At 45.1% G+C, this 22211-nt stretch overlaps 1 protein-coding gene across 1 annotated transcript; it reads left to right on the top strand.

The window, feature by feature from the left end:
• Positions 1–15043: 15043 nt before the first annotated feature.
• Positions 15044–16789, top strand: LOC130298491 (piggyBac transposable element-derived protein 4-like). The gene has a single exon (XM_056551384.1). It carries the CDS (start codon positions 15044–15046, stop codon positions 16787–16789), a length of 1746 nt encoding a protein of 581 aa, XP_056407359.1.
• Positions 16790–22211: the final 5422 nt, after the last annotated feature.

Here is a 22211-nt window from a genome sequence, read left to right as displayed (position 1 = left end):
CTGCACCTAATGTGGGGAACTATACTGCCAACCTAATGTGGGGAAACTGTACTGCACCTAATGTGGGGGAACTGTACTGCACCTAATATGGGGAACTATACTGCACCTAATGTGGGGAACTATACTGTACCTAATGTGAGGAACTATACTGCACCTAATGTGGGGGGAACTATACTGCACCTAATGTGGGGGGAACTATACTGCACCTATTGTGGGGAACTATACTGCACCTAATGTGGGGGAACTATACTGCACCTAATGTGGGGGAACTGTACTGCACCTAATGTGGGGAACTGTACTGCACCTAATGTGGGGAACTGTACTGCACCTAATGTGGGGGAACTGTGCTGCACCTAATGTGGGGAACTGTACTGCACCTAATGTGGGGGAACTGTACTGCACCTAATGTGGGGGAACTGTACTGCACAAATGTGGGGGAACTGTACTGCACCACTAATGTGGGGGAACTGTACTGCACCCCTAATGTGGGGGAACTGTACTGCACCCCTAATGTGGGGGAACTGTACTGCACCCCTAATGTGGGGGAACTGTACTGCACCCCTAATGTGGGGGAACTGTACTGCACCCCTAAAGTGATGGGAAAACTACAACCTAATCGGTGTCCTTACTTCCATAGATGTGCCAGTGCTGGGTTTATGCTATGTACCCACAGCCTTTTGACAGAAATCGCAGAAAGCTCATCTTGGGGGGCAGTGCTAAAGGAATGGGGAAATCCTTAAGGCCCCCATTCACTTTAGTGAAAAGGTGGCTGAACTCACCATTTTTTGGCAGGACCAGCCAACCATCTAATGTCTTGGTTGTCTGGCAGTAGCTCACCTCCCTTCTCTCTATTCAGAACACATAAACATTTTTTCCAGTTGACTTTGAACTGAGACAATTGGATACAAGCTGATTTGATGGCCTTGGCACTGTAGAAGTGATGCTAGTTTTGAAAGGATGACATCACCTAAAAAATGTCAAGGAAAATGAGGAGCCAATGCTTCTATATAATTGCACAGATGACTTTGTTTTGGCTGTTGAATAAAGAAATACAATTACAGCAGAAAGCTTTTGTGTTCTGTGTTTTACTGGATTGGAGCCATTCAGATTGAGTCAAGTGTCCTTCACAAACGCCTGAGTGATTACTCTTTCTAAAAAAGTAAAAACTATTTTTGTTCATGATTTGTTGCACAAATAGGTACCGTATTTTTCGCCCTATAGGATGCTCCGGCATATAAGACGCACCCAATTTTAAATTAGGAAAATCTAGAATACAATGTAAAGTATAGGTCACAGTGGTCTTCAACCTGCGGACCTCCAGATGTTGCAAAACTACAACTCCCAGCATGCCCGGACAGCCGTTTGCTGTCCGGGCATGCTGGGAGTTGCAGTTTTACAACATCTGGAGGTCTGCAGGTTGAAGACCACTGTAGTAGGTAATACTCACGCGTCCACGCCGCTCCGGACCCGTCACCGCTGCCCTGGATGTCGCCCTCCATCGCTGTCGCCGCGTCCCCGGGGTGTCCCCGTCGCTCCGGAACGTCTCTGCTGCTCGTATCCTCGCTCTCCGTCGCCGCCATCACGTCGCTACGCACGCTGCTTCTATTGGATGACGGGGCGGCGTGCGCGACGACGTGATGACAACGTAGGAGAGTGCTGGCCACGCAGGGGATCCCGGCACGGAGCAGACACCGAGGAGGCAGGTAAGGTCCCTCCCGATGCAACCGGGTTAGTGTCACTTTCGCTTCAGATGCGGCGGTCAGCTTTGATCGCCGTGTCTGAAGGGTTAATACAGGGCATCACTGCGATTGGTGATGTCCTGTATTAGCCGCTGGTCCTGGCCGTTGATGGCCGCAGGGATCACCGGGATAGGTTTGTATTCGCCGTATAAGACGCACCAACTCCCCCCCCCCCCCCCCCACAGTTTTGGGGAAGAAAAAGTGCGTCTTATACGGCGAAAAATACGGTACATCGGCCATTCACACAGGAGGTGGACAGAGAGAACCTCTCTATACGCCTTTTCTGTGAACGGCCGATGTACCTATTTGTGCAATAAACAAGGTCTGATTTTACCTGCAACCTGAGAGAGGGTGCCGTTGTGATTTCACTTCTGTATGCTGTGATTTGATGATATCTACATTTCTGAGAACGACGGAGCACCTCAAAAGGTAAACCAGCTGAATGGGTGGAATGGATTAATTGTAACCAAAGGACATGGGCGCTTGATGGGCGCTCAATATTTCTACTATATATACACAAACTATCTGTTTTGCTCTAAAGTGCTGTGATGCCTGACCTGGTGATTAGCAGCCAAACAGGTTGCCCTATGTATTGGGTCCAGTTGACGATTTGGCTGGTTTAATAATCCTTGTTAATCGGCCACATGTCTCCCTGTGTAATAGGAGATATATGGCCTGCACAGTAGTCAAGCCCTGTAAAGCCTCCTAAACCAGGTTGGAGTTTGTTTAAGGAAACAGGTCGGCCCATCTAAAAGGGCCCTAAGTGCCATCTGGTTATTCCCCCTAGATTCTCACTTCTTTATTGTCAGGTCTTATTCTATGTATAAATGGGGAGAGCCCTATCAATTAAGCTGAGCTGGGCTGAGAGAAGCCAGGGAGACTGCACAGATGGCACAAAAGTCTGCAGAATTGTGAATTTCCCCTAGATCCAATTCTACATAGGAAAACATGGAAATTTTACATAGAAAAAATGTGTAATATAACATACATAATATGAAATGAACCATGCATTCATTTAGATTAATTGAAACAAATATAGATTTTTGGAAAATCAGATACCAAAGAACATCTCACATTTATCTAGTCATAGAAAAATGTATTGAAATAGAAAATAAAAAAATAATAATAATAAAAAAAATATGTAAATTCACTTTTCTTTAACTTTTGTGAACCACACTAAGGGTTAATAAAACCCTTTCATTCTGAATACTGGGTGCATTTTTTTTAAATGTGGTAATTTATTGGTGTTTCTAGCCTAAAGGCCCCTCAAATCCATTTCAGAACTGAAGTAGCTCCTTAAAAAAAATTTGATTTTAAAATTTCCTTAAAAAATTTGGAAAAATGTTCATAATTTTATAGGCCTTCTAATGCCCTAAATAGAAAAAGAATGTTTAACAAATGATGCCAACATAAAGTAGACATATTTTAGATGTGAATTAATAACTTATTCATTTAGCAGGTCTATGTTTCATATCTAGAAACGTTTCACAAGAGTTTTTCACAACAAATACTGCTCGCATTAACATAAAATGTACTACTATAAATTTAATACTATTAAAGCACAATAAAAGCTTTCCAAAGTTATTACCAGATAAAGAGACACATGTCCAGTAAAAAACTTTTTTTTTCATATCAACTGGCTCCAGAAAGTTATTCATTTTTAATAGAAGTAATTTACAAATCTGTTTAACCTTCTGGAACCAGTTGATATGAAAATTTTTTTTTCACTGGAATACCCCTTCAAAATCAAAACAAGTCCAAGTCATTAAGGGTTATGTGCACAAGTAGAGCAAACTGCCACCTAGTCCTTCACATCCTGGGATATAGCGGTCCACCAGTAATGATGACCCTTTTTTTTCACAGACTTAAGTACACCTGATTGATCGGCCAGTATAGAGGAATGGCCCCAAGAGAGAATTCACAGAACAAAAATCTTACCAAGCGAGCTGGAAAACAGAAAGCATATACGACTAGGATCAATAATATATTGTGGCTAAAAGGAGAGGTGAAAAAGATCGAAGGAATAATACAAAGCTCCTGCCTTTAAAGGTTAACTATCATTTTAGAAAAAAAAAAGTCATAGGGACACATCAGAATGGAGTCCAGATGCCGAACCCTCATGGAATACTAAAATGAACCATCAGAAGCGGTCAGCCGAGAACTATGCCCTGTTATTTCCATTCAGCACTACTCATCTCTTCTCTGAGAGTGGAGTGGTGTAAGGATTTACCATCAGCGGCAAGCAGAAACATAGGAGCATAGCTCTCAGATGAGCGCTTCTGCCCATTGTTTTTTTCAGCGATCATAGTAGGTCTTGGCACCCATACTCCTACTGACCAAAACTAACATCCTGAATTTTAATAATTACCTTAAACTTATGTTTTTGTTTTATTTTTATTGAATTTTCAATCCTAGAGGACAAAATAGCAAATATACAAAGTACATAAATATATCTCATTATACATAGAAAAAATATCCCCCCCCCTCAACTAACAGGCGGCCGGGGGGGGGGGGGGGGAAACTGAAAAAGAATTTCAATTGAGCTATAATAATCCCTATTCTCACCAGCCTGCCCATATTCTCTTCCCTACCTTGATTTTACCCTTTTTTTATATTAATTCAAACCATTTAATTTTATTTATAAGTCTTTCCAAGGCTATAAAGGAAGGATGGCTCATACTGAACCATATCCTAAGTGAACCAGTATAAAAAAAAATAAAGATTTTGCCGTCACCCCCCTCCCATAGTCTTGCATTGAGGGGGCGGGGCTATGACATCACAAGCTCCCGACTCCAGCGTTCGGAACAGTTTGTTCCAAACACTGAGCAGCAGAGTACCCCTTTAACTGTACAAGACAATGATTTTCACTAAAAAGATATATATAGTAACATAGTTTGTAAGGTCGAAAAAAGACAAGAGTCCATCGAGTTCAACCTAAAACCCTACTGTGTTGATCCAGAGGAAGGCAAAAAAAAACATGAGGCTGATGCCAATTGCCCTATGACAGAGGAAAAATTCCTTCCCGACCCCAATATGGCAATTAGAATAAATCCCAGGATCAACGTTCTATCCCCATAAATCTACTATCCATAACCTGTAATATTACTTTCTAGAAAAACATCCAGGCTCCCCTTGAACTTGTTTATTGAGTCAGACATCACAACATCATGTGGCAGAGAGTTCCATAGTCTCACTGCTCTTACAGTAAAGAATCTCTGTGATGATGGTGAAACCTTCTTTCCACTAGATGTAGAGGATTTCCCCTTGTCATGGTTACCGGCCTAGGTATAAAAGATCACTAGAAAGATCTTTGTACTGTCCATTCATATATTTGTACATTGTAATCAGATCGCCCCTAAGGCGTCTATTCTTCAAACTAAATAACCCCAAGCTTGATAACCTGTTTTGGTCCTGTAATCATCCCATACCATTAATTATCTTTGTCGCCCTCCTCTGCACCCTCTCCAGTTTGGCAATATCCTTTTTATATACAGTTGCCTAGAATTGGACACAATAATCCATATGTGGTCTGACTAGTGATTTATACAGCATCAAAACTATGTCCTTGTCACACTCCTCTATAGTTCTCTTCATACATCCCATGACTTTGTTAACCTTCGCAGCCGCTGCCTGGCACTGATTGCTAAAGTTGAGTTTTGCTGTCCACGAGTACCCCCTGTTCTTTTTCAGTAGAAGTTTGACCTAATGTCTTATTATTTAGCACATAATTGTACATTTTATTTTTATGGCCCAAGTGTATAACCTTACAGTTATTAACATTAAATATGTCTGTGTCCAAGCCTCCCGCTTCCCCAGATCCCTCTGTAATATTATGTTGTCACCCTCTGTGGTAATCACCCTACCCAGTTTGGTGTCATCTGCAAATATAGAAATTGTACTCTGTATTCCCTCTACAAGGTCATTAATAAACATATTGAAAAGCACTGAACCCAGTACTGACCCCTGTGGTCCCCACTTGTAACTGTCACTCAGCCAGAGTAAATTCCATTAATCCCCACCCTCTGCTTCCTGTCACTGAGCCAGTTGCTAACCTGTTTACATATGTCCTCCCCCAGTCCCAGCATCCTCATTTTATGTACTAACCTTTTGTAAGGCACAGTATCAAACACCTTAGAAAAGTCCAGATATAATAAAAAAAACAGTTGAACAAAAAAATAATAATAAAAGTCCAGATATATAACGTGCATAGCTTCACCCCGGTCCAATCTATAACTGACCTCCTCATAGAAGCTGATCAGATTAGTCTGACAGGACCGATCCTACATAAACCCATGTTGGTGCTGTGTCAGAAGGTTATTCTCATTTAGATAATTCAGTTTAGGGCTTGACAAAAGACACTCTTTTCTCATACCTTTTAACTCTTACACCTATTTTCCTGTGCATGTTCTCTGATTGAATGTTTTATAGAAAAAAAGAAAAATTCCTTTGAATGCACCTCATGATTTTCTCGACAATTAATTTCGACCTAACCAAAAGATGCTATTATCTTCTGTTTTTTGATAAGCATGAATGACCTGGCACTACCCATATATCTGGGCCTTGCCAAAACATGTCTTTCTTGTAGAGAACTAAAACCTCAAAAAAGGTGTTTCACCCTAGTAATTCCCCACTTATTCCATAAAATCGAATCTTTGGGTTTGTAGAATTCAGTAATATGTAAATTATCCAATAACAGAGAACATGGGATAGTTCCTTTAAATTGGCACTCTCAGATTCAAAACGTTTTTATATGTTGTACATCTTTGCAAAGCATTAACCTTTCTAATATACTTCATAAAAAATTGTATCTCCTTTTAGGGTAGGGTCACATGTAACGGATCTGCAGCGCATTTTACGCTGCAGATCCTCCAGTGACCCGACCCATTTTGTGCCTCCAGCTGTTGCCACCCCTCGTTGCAATCTGCTGCTACGAGCAGCCACACAGGGGGCCTGCGAATTGCTGAGTGTACTCTTACATCGCGGAGCCCCCGTGATGCCTGAGTACACTGACTTGGCGACTCTCAGGCCCCCTGTGAGGCCAGGGGCAGAGCGAGGTGGGGCAACGGGGGTGGCAACAGCTGGAGGCACAAAATGGGTCGGGTCACTGGCGGATCTGCAGCGTAAAATACACTGTTGATCCATTACATGTGACTCTACCCTTAATAGAAATCATGTCTTATAAAAAAAGACCACTTGGGGTCCCCATACCATCAGGAAAATGGCTGCAGTATCTTCTTCGTCCCAGCTGTCCTCACTCCTGTCCCGTCTATTACACTGCAGCATGAAAACAGAGAGGAAGGAGTTACACAGCAGCCTGTAGTGATTTAATGAAGAGACCCAGCATAGCACAGTAGACTCAGAGAGTCATGCAGTCTGAGGGCAAGAGACATGTCCCCTCCAGAGAACACGAGGAAAAACTGAGTAAGCACTAAAAGAAGGTATTTGTGTGAGAAATATAGATGCTAGACACATACAAATTAAATGTAAATGATCATGATTAGATACTGAGTAACTAACACATTTTTTGTGGTGGGATATAAGAGGTACTTGGTGGGGTATAGTCCTAAACTTCCTCTAAGCCTTATAAAGTTGAATATAAATTAAAAAATCTTTCACCTGTCCCTTGTAAAAACGTGCCCCTTTCTAGCAACTTCAAAATATTTGTTGAATTCAGACAAAATCTATATGAAAGGAACTGTCCAGAGGAGGAGCAAATTTCCATAGCAAACCTCTGACATGGACAGAGGTGTCAGCAGAGAACACTGTGGCCAGACTGGAAAGAATTAAATGTGGTGTCCCAGTACAGGTACATTGTGTCAAGGTATTGTAGGCCCTGTCAGATTGAGACCTCCAGTGTCCTGGGGGCTCCCCTGCAGGGACTCAACCATTTCTAATGTGTATTTGCACTGTTATAACTTAGCCATCCGTTATTAGGTGTCTGTAGCTTTAAGTATGTTACCTAGCAACCTCATGCTTAGTCAGGGTATGTGAGAGTGGAGGACTGAGGGCTAGACTAAACTTTTGTATAAGGTGTTATTGTTACGCCGAGCGCTCCGGGTCCCCGCTCCTCCCCGGAGCGCTCGCTTCACTCTCCCCGCGGCAGCGCCCCGGTCACGTCCTCTGACCCGGGGCGCTGCGATTCCGCTGCCAGCCCGGATGCGATTCGCGATGCGGGTAGCGCCCGCTCGCGATGCGCACCCCGGCTCCCCTACCTGACTCGCTCTCCGTCTGTTCTGTCCCGGCGCGCGCGGCCCCGCTCCCTAGGGCGCGCGCGCGCCGGGTCTCTGCGATTTAAAGGGCCACTGCGCCGCTGATTGGCGCAGTGGTTCCAATTAGTGTGTTCACCTGTGCACTTCCCTATATCACCTCACTTCCCCTGCACTCCCTTGCCGGATCTTGTTGCCTTAGTGCCTAGTGAAAGCGTTCCCTTGTCTGTTCCTAGCCCGTGTTCCTGACCTCCTGCCGTTGCCCCTGACTACGATCCTTGCTGCCTGCCTCGACCTTCTGCTACGTCCGACCTTGCTTCTGCCTACTCCCTTGTACCTCGCCTATCTTCAGCATCTTCAGCAGCCAGAGAGGTGAGCCGTTGCTAGTGGATACGACCTGGTCACTACCGCCGCAGCAAGACCATCCCGCTTTGCGGCGGGCTCTGGTGAAAACCTGTAGTGGCTTAGAACCGGTCCACTAGCGCGGTCCTCGCCATCCCTCTCTGGCACAGAGGATCCACTACCTGCCAGCCGGCATCGTGACAGTAGATCCGGCCATGGATCTCGCTGAAGTTCCTCTGCCAGTTGTCGCTGACCTCACCACGGTGGCCGCCCAGCAAGCCCGACAGATCGCCCTTCTAACCCGTCAGCTGTCGGAAATGTCCACCATTTCGCACCAACTTCAGTCGCAACTTCTCCAGCAATCTTCTCCTCCGCCAGCTCCTGCACCTCCTCCGCAGCGAGTGGCCACTCCTAACCTCCGCCTGTCCTTGCCGGACAAATTTAATGGGGACTCTAAGTATTGCCGTGGCTTTCTTTCGCAATGTTCCCAGCACTTGGAGATGATGTCGGACCAGTTTCCTACTGAAAGGTCTAAGGTGGCTTTCGTGTTCTGCCTTCTGTCTGGAAAAGCCCTGTCATGGGCCGCACCGCTCTGGGACCGCAAGGACCCCGTCACTGCCTCTGTACACTCCTTCTTCTCGGAAATTCGAAGTGTCTTTGAGGAACCTGCCCGAGCTTCTTCAGCCGAGATTGCCCTGCTGAACCTGGCCCAGGGTGTTTCTTCCGTTGGCGAGTACGCCATTCAGTTCCGTGCTCTTGCTTACGAGTTGTCCTGGAATAGTGAGGTTCTCTGCGCGACCTTTAAAAAAGGCCTATCCAGCAACATTAAAGATGTTCTGGCCGCACGAGAGACTCCTGCTGACCTACATGAACTCATTCATCTTGCCACTCGCATTGACATGCGTTCTTCCGGATGGCGTCTGGAGCTCCGCCTGGATATGGACTTTGTTCGCACGAAGCGTTTTTTCTCCCCGGCTCCTCTCTCCTCTGGTCCTCTGCAATCCGTTCCTGTGCTTCCCGCCGCGGAGGCTATGCAAGTTGACCGGTCTCGCTTGACACCTCAAGAGAGGACACGACGCCGCATGGAGAATCTTTGCCTGTACTATGCCGGTACCGAACACTTCCTGAAGGATTGTCCTATCCGTCCTCCCCGCCTGGAAAGACGTACGCTGACTCCGCACAAAGGTGACACAGTTCTTGATGTCTACTCTGCTTCTCCACGCCTTACTGTGCCTGTGCGGATATCTGCCTCTACCTTCTCCTTCTCTACTATGGTCTTCTTGGATTCCGGGTCTGCAGGAAAATTTTTTTTGGCCTCTCTCATCAACAGGTTCTACGTCCCCGTGACCAGTCTCGCCAGACCCCTCTACATCTATTGTATTAACAATGAAAGATTGGACTGTCTCATGCGTTTCCGCACAGAACCCCTCCTAATGTGCATCGGACCTCATCACGGAAAAATTGATTTTTTTTTCCTCAGGTTCTTTGGCCCCAAGAAGAGGGGGAGACCCAAGGGGGGGGGTACTGTTACGCCGAGCGCTCCGGGTCCCCGCTCCTCCCCGGAGCGCTCGCTTCACTCTCCCCGCGGCAGCGCCCCGGTCACGTCCTCTGACCCGGGGCGCTGCGATTCCGCTGCCAGCCGGGATGCGATTCGCGATGCGGGTAGCGCCCGCTCGCGATGCGCACCCCGGCTCCCCTACCTGACTCGCTCTCCGTCTGTTCTGTCCCGGCGCGCGCGGCCCCGCTCCCTAGGGCGCGCGCGCGCCGGGTCTCTGCGATTTAAAGGGCCACTGCGCCGCTGATTGGCGCAGTGGTTCCAATTAGTGTGTTCACCTGTGCACTTCCCTATATCACCTCACTTCCCCTGCACTCCCTTGCCGGATCTTGTTGCCTTAGTGCCTAGTGAAAGCGTTCCCTTGTCTGTTCCTAGCCCGTGTTCCTGACCTCCTGCCGTTGCCCCTGACTACGATCCTTGCTGCCTGCCTCGACCTTCTGCTACGTCCGACCTTGCTTCTGCCTACTCCCTTGTACCTCGCCTATCTTCAGCATCTTCAGCAGCCAGAGAGGTGAGCCGTTGCTAGTGGATACGACCTGGTCACTACCGCCGCAGCAAGACCATCCCGCTTTGCGGCGGGCTCTGGTGAAAACCTGTAGTGGCTTAGAACCGGTCCACTAGCGCGGTCCTCGCCATCCCTCTCTGGCACAGAGGATCCACTACCTGCCAGCCGGCATCGTGACAGTTATATTATGTTATTACTTGTATGTAACTTTATTGTGAATCCTAAAGGGGATACAGACAACTCTATGATCCACAGCTGCCTGGCCAATGGGCTTTAGTTTAGCCTTCCCTTATAAGGGGTGGCATTTCCTGAGTTGAGGGAAGTTGAGTTCAGGGTTAAGAGTGAAGAATCAGCAGTTCATTTCAGTTCAGAGTACAAAGTGGAGGTCCGAGCAAGTTCAGAGGAGGTGAAGCTCCGGAGAAGCAGAGAGAATCCGCAGAGGAGTGAGAGCAAAGATGAGAGAGAGATAAGAAAAGCATGAAGTAACCCCAACTAATAGCAAGCCTTTACTTCAGCCTTGATCAGAGAATTCCTAAAGGACAATTCATTATCTTCCGGTGAAAAGCCACAAATCTACCGACACTTCAGTAAGTGACTTAAATCTCAAGCCTAACATAGCGCAGGCCTAAAATTCCTAGTCCGGCCGTAAGAGCCAAGCATATATGCAATATCAAGTCCAGGCACTGCAAGCTGTGTGGTCCTCTAGAGACTGTCTGTTAAACCTTTGGGAGACTTTGGTTGAGCGCTGTGGAGATTGTACCACCTATCTTCAAGTTAGTAAAGCCTCCGTTAAACTGCAACCTAGTGTGTAGTCCATTCTTTCCTTGCTAGCCTGTGGGGAGACGGAGTTCCCCGGACCTGTAGTACCCCGGGAGATACCAAGACTACAGTGGCGTCACGTGACATTAAGGGTTAATACCATCCGACCCTGGGTTAATACCCCCCAAGAACCAAGTGATTACCCCCAGCGGTAGTGGAGGTCATGGATCTCACCCGTAGTCACCACATAAACAGCTTTCTCTGGAGCACACAGCAGCTGATAAGTACTGGAAGGATTAAGATTATTGAATAGAATTAATTTACAAATCTGTATAACAATCTGTTGCCAGTTGGTTTGAAAAAATGTTCCCCTCCAGAGTACCCCTTTAAACTTATGGTTATGCCAAATGGAAGTAAATAACAAAGCCCTCTTATCCACTTTTGGACCATCCATTGACTTTTAACGTCTGATTGGCCAACAGTAAACTCTGCAGGGATGATCAGTTGATGATCAGAAGAAGAGAGCCGACTATAAGTGACAACTGGACATTCCAGAGAGAAAACAGGGATTGTTCATTTTTGTCCCTTACTTTCAGATCGCTGTATAGACAGGGCCCAATAAGTGTTATGTACACAGCTCAGCAGGATCCATAATTCTTCTTGTGTCCTGTTTTGGCGACTATGAGGGGCATTTACTAATCTTTTACTATGTAGTCTGGTTTTTACCCTGTTATTTTCTACTTCATTTTTGACTATGTGCGACAAATTTACTAAATTGTTGCACGGCGTTATTAAATTTGGCACACGTAGGCAAAAGTGGGAAATTTACTTCATGTAGTAGAAAAAATAGTCTGTTCCTTTTTCCTGCTGTCTGAATAGGTTTGGCTGCTAGGTTTCCTTCTGGATCTTTTGTTTTTGAGTTTTTTTTTTTAGCTTTTTCACCACATCTAAATAATTCAATAACTAAATTGTAGTCATGGCTAAGAATAGTGGTAAACGGCATTTAGTGTGTGTGTGTGTGTGTGTTTATTAAATTTTTTTAACACTGTTTTTTCTCCCTAAATGTACTTACTCTTTTTTTTTTTTTTGTTACTTCTTCTACAGATCAGTGTATCCTGTGGACTCCTTCGGATTCGGTGGGCTACTTCGACGACCAGCGTTTTTCTTTGCTTGATGTTAATAAAATGGTTAACGAGGGCTTGTGGGGGAGTGTTTTTTTGTAATAAATTTTTTTTTAAACCGGTTTTGTTTTTTTTGTTTTTTTTACTTTACTGGACAGGCTTAGTAGTGGAAGCTGTCTTACAGACGGAGTCCATTACTAAACCGGTCTTAGCGTTAGCCACAAAAACAGCTAGTGCTAACCCCCAATTATTACCCCGGTACCCAACGCCACAGGGGTGCCGGGAAGAGTCGGTACCAACAGGCGTCAAAAATGGCGCTCCTGGGCCTAGGCGGTAACAGGCTGGTGTTATTTAGGCTGGGGAGGGCCAGTAACAATGGTCCTCGCCCACCCTGGTAAAGTCGGCTGTTACTGTTTGGTTGGTATTTGGCTGAGAATAAAAATAGGGGGGACCCTATGTGTTTTTTTTTTTATATTTAATTATTTATAAAAAATAAAAAATAAAAAACGCATAGGGTTCACCTCTATTTTTATTCTTAGCCAAATACCAACCAAACAGTAACAGCCTGATGTTACCAGGGTTGGCGAGGACCATTGTTCCTGGCCCTCCTCACCCTAAATAACGCCAGCCTGTTCCCGCCTAGGCCCAGGAGCACCATTTTTGACACTCCGGGCCTGTTGGCACCGGCTCTTCCCGGCACCCCTGTGACATTGGGTACCGGGGTAATAATTGGGGGTTAGCGCTAGCTGTTTTTGTGGCTAACGCTAAGCCCAGCTTAGTAATGGACAGCTTCCACTACTAAGCCTGTCAAGTAAAGTAAGGAAAAAACACAACAGGTTTAAAAAAAATTTTATTACAAAAAACACTCCCCCACAAACCCTCATTAACCATTTTATTAACCCCTTCCTGCTACAGTATGCATACGTCCTGCATTAATAGCTTCACTGTGCGGCTCTGCACAGTGAAGCCGCGGCGATCTCCGCTGCTATCAGCAGCAGGGGATCGCTGTTACATGTCAAGGGACCTGTCAAAGCGATCCCGCTGTGCGATCGCTCTGACAGGCTTTTCCCCTGACAGGCTCTGCGATCAGAGCCTGGCTTCACTGTGCGCCTCTGCACAGTGAAGCTGCCAGCGATCTCCGCTGCTATCAGCAGCAGGGGATCGCTGTTACATGTCCAGGGACCTGTCAGAGCGATCCCGCTGTGCGATCGCTCTGACAGGCTTTTCCCCTGACAGGCTCTGCGATCAGAGCCTGGCTTCACTGTGCGCCTCTGCACAGTGAAGCTGCCAGCGATCTCCGCTGCTATCAGCAGCAGGGGATCGCTGTTACATGTCCAGGGACCTGTCAGAGCGATCCCGCTGTGCGATCGCTCTGACAGGCTTTTCCCCTGACAGGCTCTGCGATCAGAGCCTGGCTTCACTGTGCAGCTCTGCATAGTGAAGCTGTCGGTGATCTCCGCTGCTATCAGCAGCGGAGATCACAATGACATATACAGGGACCAATCAGAGCGGTCCCGCTGTGTGATCGCTCTGATTGGCTGTTCTCTGACAGACTGGCCAATCAGAGCGCAGATCACGTGACCTGACTGTTTCTGGCTCAGTGATCGCGCTTCTGACAGTCAGTCTGTCAGAGAAGAGTGAGGAGACAGGACGTGCTGCGGTTTGGTCTGCCGTTTTCACGGCAGATCAGCCACATAGTAAAAAAAAAAAAGGAAAACCCACACACATTATCCCTCTCATCACCCCATCTCCCCTGCCATCACCATATAGTTACCCCCCCTCATCGCCCCTCATCGATCACCCCCCTCATCGCCCCTCATCACCGCCTGAGATCATCGCCCCTTATCACCGCCTGAGATCATCGCCCCTTATCACCGCCTGAGATCATCGCCCCTCACCACCGCCTGAGATCATCGCCCCTCATCACCGCCTGAGATCATCGCCCCTCATCACCGCCTGAGATCATCGCCCCTCATCACCGCCTGAGATCATCGCCCCTCATCACCGCCTGAGATCATCGCCCCTTATCACCGCCTGAGATCATTGCCCCTCATCACCGCCTGAGATCATCGCCCCTCATCACCCCCTGAGATCTTCGTCCCTCATCACCCCCTGAGATCTTCGCCCCTCATCACCCCCTGAGATCTTCGCCCCTCATCACCCCCTGAGACCGTCGCCCCCTGTCCCCGGTGGTAGCTGTGGCGTGCTGATTAGTATTTTTAAATATAAATCAGCCGTCCGCTATCACCGTCCATCACCCCTGTGTCACCTGAGTTTGCTGTCATCTGAGACCGTCACCCCTGTGTCACCTGTGATCGTCGCCCCTGTCACTGTTACAAAGTCAAAAAAATTAAAAAGTCAAAAAAAGAGCTTGAAACCACCCATTCACCTGTCCTTTGATCACCCTCCAGTGATCACCCCCTGAGACCGTCGCCCCCTGTCCCCGGTGGTAGCTGTGGCGTGCTGATTAGTATTTTTCAATATAAATCAGCCGTCCGCTATCACCGTCCGTCGCCCCTGTGTCACCTGAGTTTTCTGTCTGCTGTCATCTGAGAACGTCGCCCCTGTGTCACCTGTGATCGTCGCCCCTGTGTCACCTGTGATCATCGCCCGTGTCACCTGTGATCGTCACCTCCTGTGTCACCTATGATTGTCGCCCCTGTGTCACCTGTGATCGTTGCCTTGCCTTGTCACTGATCCTGTTGTCATCCCCTTGTTATAAAAAGTAAAAAAAAAAAAAAAAAAGTAAACCCTTTCCTGTCACCCCTTTGTAGTCACCCCCTGTTTTTTGTGTTGTGTACACCTAAGTGCACAACATGTCATGCACATCACAGCGGATGTATTCGCTGGAGGAGGCCTATGAATTTTTGGCCTCAGAAACGGAGTCTGTGAGCGATGATGGGGACCCTACATTCCTAATCTCATCCTCATCCTCATCTTCATCCTCATCAGACTCGGACGTGCCACCCCCAAGGAGGCGACGCAGGCGGGCCACTGCAGCGGCCGCTGCGTTACCAGGCCCATCAAGGCTTTCTGAGCCCTCGGAGCCCTCTGACTCCATATGGGTAGACCCAGGCCAATTTACACCCCAAATTCCTGGGTTTACAGGGAATGCAGGGATGCAATTCCCATTTGCTGGGTTGGCAGAAAAATACTTTTTTAAGTTCTTTTTCACCGATGAGCTGCTAGAGCATTTGGTTGCGCAAACAAACATCTACGCCAACCAATATATTACTGCACACCCCACCTCTAGTTATGCTCATCCGAATAGGTGGACCCCTGTGACCCCATCAGAGATGGCAAAATTTTGGGGTATAATGCTGAGCAGGGGGCTTCTGAAGAAACCCAGTATCCGCTCATACTGGACCCACGACCTGCTATATAACACCCCCATGTACCGCATGGCAATGAGCAGGACACGTTTTGAGCAGATAATGAGGTTTCTGCATTATAATGATAATGCCACTTGTCCACCTAGAGACCACCCTAGCTATGACCGGCTATATAAAATTCGTCCGCTTATAGACCACCTAAATGCCGTGTTCCAGGCGGCATATGTCCCAGAAAGGGAAATCTCAATTGACGAGTCCCTGGTGCACTTCAAGGGCAGGCTACAATTCCGCCAGTACCTGCCCAGCAAAAGGGCACGGTATGGGGTAAAGATGTACAAGCTCTGTGAAAGTGCATCAGGATACACGTACCGTTTTCGTGTATATGAGGGGAAAGACTCCTCAATTGAACCCCCAGAGTGCCCCCCTGTCCTGGGAATTACAGGCAAGATAGTATGGGATTTGGTGCACCCCATACTAGACCAGGGATACCACCTCTACCTGGACAATTTCTACACCAGCGTCCCCCTATTCAAGTGCCTCACTGCACGTGGGACAGTAGCATGTGGCACTGTCCGTAAAAACCAGAGAGGCCTCCCCAAACCTCTTCTGGCACACCCCATGCGGAAGCATGAGAGCAGGGCACTGTGCAGCGATGGCATATTGTGTGTGAGATACAAGGACAAGAGAGAGGTCCTTGTACTCACCACAATACATGGCCACGCCACCACCCCGGTTTCTGTACGTGGGGCCCCTACAGAAATCTATAAGCCAGACTGCATCCTGGCTTACAATAAGTTCATGGGAGGGGTGGACTTGTCTGACCAGGTGCTAAAGCCATACAGTGCCATGAGAAAGACAAGGGCGTGGTACAAGAAACTGGCTGTGCATATGGTACAGATGGCCTTATATAACGCCTTTGTCCTGTACCGACATGCCGGCCAGAGGGGAATGTTCTTGGAGTTTCAGGAGGTGGTCATAAGGAACCTCATATTTGGGGACCAGGAAGATGCAGGCCCCAGCACTTCCGAGTCCTCACGGATTGTGCCAGGGCAGCATTTCCCCAGTGAAATCCCCCACACTGGGAAGAAGGGGAGGACCCAAAAGAAGTGCAGGGTCTGCTATAAAAGAGGGATCCGCCGGGACACTACATACCAGTGTGAGACCTGCCCCACTCAGCCGGGACTGTGCATCTCATGTTTTAAAATTTATCACACATCCCTGCAATTTTAATTTGATCCATCTTAGCCCCCGTGTATCACATCACATGCCACTGTTTTTTCTTAGTTAATTTTACCCCCCCCCCCCCATTTTATTAGAATCTGTGGCCTAGTGTGCCACCTATTATTTTTCTTTTTACCCCAAAACCATTCCAGCAAAATATGTGGTACAGTGTGCCGCAAATTATTTTCATTGTACCCCAAAACCATTCCAGCAAAATATGTGGTACAGTGTGCCGCAAATTATTTTCATTGTACCCCAAAACCATTCCAGCAAAATATGTGGTACAGTGTGCCGCAAATTATTTTCATTGTACCCCAAAACCATTCCAGCAAAATATGTGGTACAGTGTGCCGCAAATTATTTTCATTGTACCCCAAAACCATTCCAGCAAAATATGTGGTACAGTGTGCCGCAAATTATTTTCATTGTACCCCAAAACCATTCCAGCAAAATATGTGGTACAGTGTGCCGCAAATTATTTTCATTGTGCCTCAAAACCATTCCAGCAAAATATGTTGTACCGCAAAACCATTTATTTGGTAGTGTGCCACAAATTATTTTCTATATATCCTTCTGTTCGGAGACCTGAAGTGCACCAGCAGAGCACTAAATGTCCACCTATGGGGTGTTTTCTTAATCAGGAGAAATTGGGCTTCAAATTTTGGGGTCCATTTCCACCTATTACCTCTTGTATAAAAGTAAAATTGGGGGTAACACCATCATTTTAGTGTTAAAAATAACATTTTCCATTTTCATTTCCAACTTCAACACAAAGTCGTCAAACACCTGTGAGGAGTTAATTCTCACTATACCCCTTGTTACGTTCCTTTAGGGGTCTAGTTTCCAAAATATTATGCCATGTGTTTTTTTTTTGCTGTTCTGGCACCCTGGGCACATGCTAAATGCAACATGCCCCCAAAACAATTTCAATAAGCCAAATTTTGCTCCTTCTCTTCTGAGACCTGTAGTGCACCAGCAGAGCATTTTTCACCCCCATATGGGGTGTTTTCTGAATCAGAAGAAATTGGGCTTTTAAACCTTTGTAAAAATGTAAAAATTTTGGGTAAAATTATTGTTATTTTTTTACATATGCAAAAGTCGTGAAACCCCTGTGGGGTATTAAGATTCACTTTACCCCTTGTTACGTTCCCCAAGGGGTCTAGTTTCCAAAATGTGATGCCATGTGTTTTTTTTTTTCTTGCTGTCCTGGCACAATAGGGGCTTCCTAAATGCAGCATGCCCCCAGAGCAAAATGTGCTTCCAAAAAGCCAAATGTGACTCCTTCTCTTCTGAGACCTCTAGTGCGCCAGCAGAGCACTTTTCACCCCCATATGGCGTGTTTTCTGAATCGGGAGCAATTGAGCTTCAAATTTGGGGGTATTTTCTGCTTTAACCCTTTGAAAAATGTAAAATTTTTGGGAAACCAAGCATTTTAGGTTAAAAAATGTATTTATTTTTTACATATGCAAAAGTCGTGAAACCCCTGTGGGGTATTAAGGTTCACTTTACCCCTTGTTACATTTCCCAAGGGGTCTAGCTTCCAAAATGGTATGCCATGTGGTTTTTTTTTGCTGTCCTGGCACCATAGGGGCTTCCTAAATGCGGCATGCCCACAGAGCAAAATTTGCTTCCAAAAAGCCAAATGTGACTACTCTTTTGAGACCTGTAGTGCGCCAGCAGAGCACTTTTCTCCCCCATATGGGGTGTTTTCTGAATCGAGAGAAATTGGGCTTCAAATATTGGGGGGTATTTTCTGCTTTAACCCTTTGTAAAAATGTAAAATTTTTGGGAAACCAAGCATTCTAGGTAAAAAATGTTATTTATTTTTTACATATGCAAAAGTCGTGAAACCCCTGTGGGGTATTAAGGTTCACTTTACCCCTTGTTACATTCCCCAAGGGGTCTAGTTTCCAAAATGGTATGCCATGTGCTTTTTTTGCTGTCCTGGCACCATAGGGGCTTCCTAAATGCAGCATGCCCCCAGAGCAAAATTTGCTTCCAAAAAGCCAAATGTGACTACTCCTCTTCTGAGACCTGTAGTGCGCCAGCAGAGCACTTTTCACCCCCATATGGGGTGTTTTCTGAATCGGGAGAAATTGGGCTTCAAATTTTTGGGGGTATTTTCTGCTTTAACCCTTTGTAAAAATGTAAAATTTTTGGGAAACCAAGCATTCTAGGTAAAAAATGTTATTTATTTTTTACATATGCAAAAGTCCTGAAACCCCTGTGGGGTATTAAGGTTCACTTTACCCCTTGTTACATTCCCCAAGGGGTTTAGTTTCCAAAATGGTATGCCATGTGTTTTTTTTTTGCTGTCCTGGCACCATAGGGGCTTCCTAAATGCAGCATGCCCCCAGAGCAAAATTTGCTTCCAAAAAGCCAAATGTGACTACTCCTCTTCTGAGACCTGTAGTGCACCAGCAGAGCACTTTTCACCCCCATATGGGGTGTTTTCTGAATCGGGAGAAATTGGGCTTCAAATTTTGGGGGGTATTTTCTGCTTTAACCCTTTGTAAAAATGTAAAATTTTTGGGAAACCAAGCATTTTAGGTAAAAAATTTTATTTATTTTTTACATATGCAAAAGTCGTGAAACCCCTGTGGGGTATTAAGGTTCACTTTACCCCTTGTTACGTTCCCCAAGGGGTCTAGTTTCCAAAATGGTATGCCATGTGTTTTTTTTGCTGTCCTGGCACCATAGGGGCTTCCTAAATGCAGCATGCCCCCAGAGCAAAATTTGCTTCCAAAAAGCCAAATGTGACTACTCCTCTTCTGAGACCTGTAGTGCGCCAGCAGAGCACTTTTCACCCCCATATGGGGTGTTTTCTGAATCGGGAGAAATTGGGCTTCAAATTTTGGGGGGTATTTCCTGCTTTAACCCTTTGTAAAAATGTAAAATTTTTGGGGAAACCAAGCATTTTAGGTAAAAATTTTTATTTATTTTTTACATATGCAAAAGTCGTGAAACCCCTGTGGGGTATTAAGGTTCACTTTACCCCTTGTTACGTTCCCCAAGGGGTCTAGTTTCCAAAATGGTATGCCATGTGTTTTTTTTTGCTGTTCTGGCACCATAGGGGCTTCCTAAATGCAGCATGCCCCCAGAGCAAAATTTGCTTCCAAAAAGCCAAATGTGACTACTCCTCTTCTGAGACCTGTAGTGCGCCAGCAGAGCACTTTTCACCCCCATATGGGGTGTTTTCTGAATCGGGAGAAATTGGGCTTCAAATTTTTGGGGGTATTTTCTGCTTTAATCCTTTGTAAAAATGTAAAATTTTTGGGAAACCAAGCATTTTAGGTAAAAAATTTTATTTATTTTTTACATATGCAAAAGTCATGAAACCCCTGTGGGGGTATTAAGGTTCACTTTACCCCTTATTACTTTCCCCAAGGGGTCTAGTTTCCAAAATGATATGCCATGTGTTTTTTTTTGCTGTCCTGGCACCATTGGGGCTTCCTAAATGCGGCATGCCCCCAGAGCAAAATTTGCTTCCAAAAAGCCAAATGTGACTACTCCTCTTCTGAGACCTGTAGTGCGCCAGCAGAGCACTTTTCACCCCCATATGGGGTGTTTTCTGAATCGGGAGAAATTGGGCTTCAAATTTTGGGGGATATTTTCTGCTTTAACCCTTTGTAAAAATGTAAAATTTTTGGGAAGCCAAGCATTTTAGGTAAAAATTTTTATTTATTTTTTACATATGCAAAGTCGTGAAACCCCTGTGGGGTATTAAGGTTCACTTTACCCCTTGTTACATTCCCCAAGGGGTCTAGTTTCCAAAATGGTATGCCATGTGTTTTGTTTTGCTGTTTTGACACCCTAGGGGCTTCCTAAAGGTGACATGCCCCCCAAAAACCATTTCAGAAAAATGTTCTCTCCAAAATCCCCTTGTCGCTCCTTCCCTTCTGAGCCCTCTACTGCGCCCGCCGAACACTTTACATAGACATATGAGGTATGTGCTTACTCGAGAGAAATTGGGCTACAAATACAAGTAAAAATTTTCTCCTTTTACCACTTGCAATAATTCAAAAATTGGGTATACAAGAACATGCGAGTGTAAAAAATTAAGATTTTTAATTTTCTCCTTCACTTTGCTGCTATTCCTGTGAAACGCCTAAAGGGTTAAAACACTGACTGAATGTCATTTTGAATACTTTGGGGGGTGCAGTTTTTATAATGGGGTCATTTATGGGCTATTACTAATATGAAGACCCTTCAAATCCACTTCAAAACTGAACTGGTCCCTGGAAAATATCGAGTTTGAAAATTTTGTGAAAAATTGGAAAATTGCTGCTGAACTTTGAAGCCCTCTGGTGTCTTCCAAAAGTAAAAACTCATAAATTTTATGATGCAAACATAAAGTAGACATATTGTATATGTGAACAAAAAAATAAATTATTTTGAATATCCATTTTCCTTACAAGCAGAGAGCTTCAAAGTTAGAAAAATGCAAAATTTTCATTTTTTTCATCAAATTTGGGGATTTTTCACCAAGAAAGGATGCAAGTTACCAAAAATTTAAGCACTGTGTTAAAGTAGAATATGTCACGAAAAAACAATCTCGGAATCAGAATGATAAGTAAAAGCATCCCAGAGTTGTTAATGTTTAAAGTGACAGTGGTCAGATTTGCAAAAAAGGCCTGCGTCCTTAAGGTGAAAATGTCTTTAAGTTAAGTGTCCTTAACCCCTTAAGGACACAGCCCATTTTCACCTCTAGGACGCAGCCCTTTTTTGCACATCTGACCACTGTCACTTTAAACATTAATAACTCTGGAATGCTTTTACTTATCAATCTGATTCCGAGATTGTTTTTTCGTGACATATTCTACTTTAACATAGTGGTAAATTTTTGTGGTAACTTGCATCCTTTCTTGGTGAAAAATCCCAAAATTTGATGAAAAAATTGAAAATTTTGCATTTTTCTAACTTTGAAGCTCTCTGTTTGTAAGGAAAATTGATATTCCAAATATTATTTTTTTTGGATTCACATATACAATATGTCTACTTTATATTTTAATCATAAAATTGACATGTTTTTACTTTTGGAAGACACCAGAGGGCTTCAAAGTTCAGCAGCAATTTTACAATTTTTCACAAAATTTTCAAACTCGCTATTTTTCATGGACCAGTTCAGGTTTGAAGTGGATTTGAAGGGTCTTCATATTAGAAATACCCCATAAATGACCCCATTACAAAAACTGCACCCCCCAAAGTATTCAAAATGACATTCAGTAAGTGTTTTAACCCTTTAGGTGTTTCACGGTAAAAGCAGCAAAGTGAAGGAGAAAATTCAAAATCTTCATTTTTTACACTTGCATGTTCTTGTAGACCCAATTTTTGAATTTTTACAAGGGGTAAAAGGATAAAATTTATACTTGAATTTGTAGCCCAATTTCTCTCGAGTAAGCACATACCTCATATGTCTATGTAAATTGTT

Source organism: Hyla sarda, chromosome 1 (genome assembly GCF_029499605.1).
Source record: "Hyla sarda isolate aHylSar1 chromosome 1, aHylSar1.hap1, whole genome shotgun sequence".
In the NCBI taxonomy this organism is placed as follows: Eukaryota; Metazoa; Chordata; class Amphibia; order Anura; family Hylidae; genus Hyla; species Hyla sarda.
Note: the sequence above shows the minus strand (reverse complement) of the source record. Positions and strands in the feature narration are given on the sequence as shown.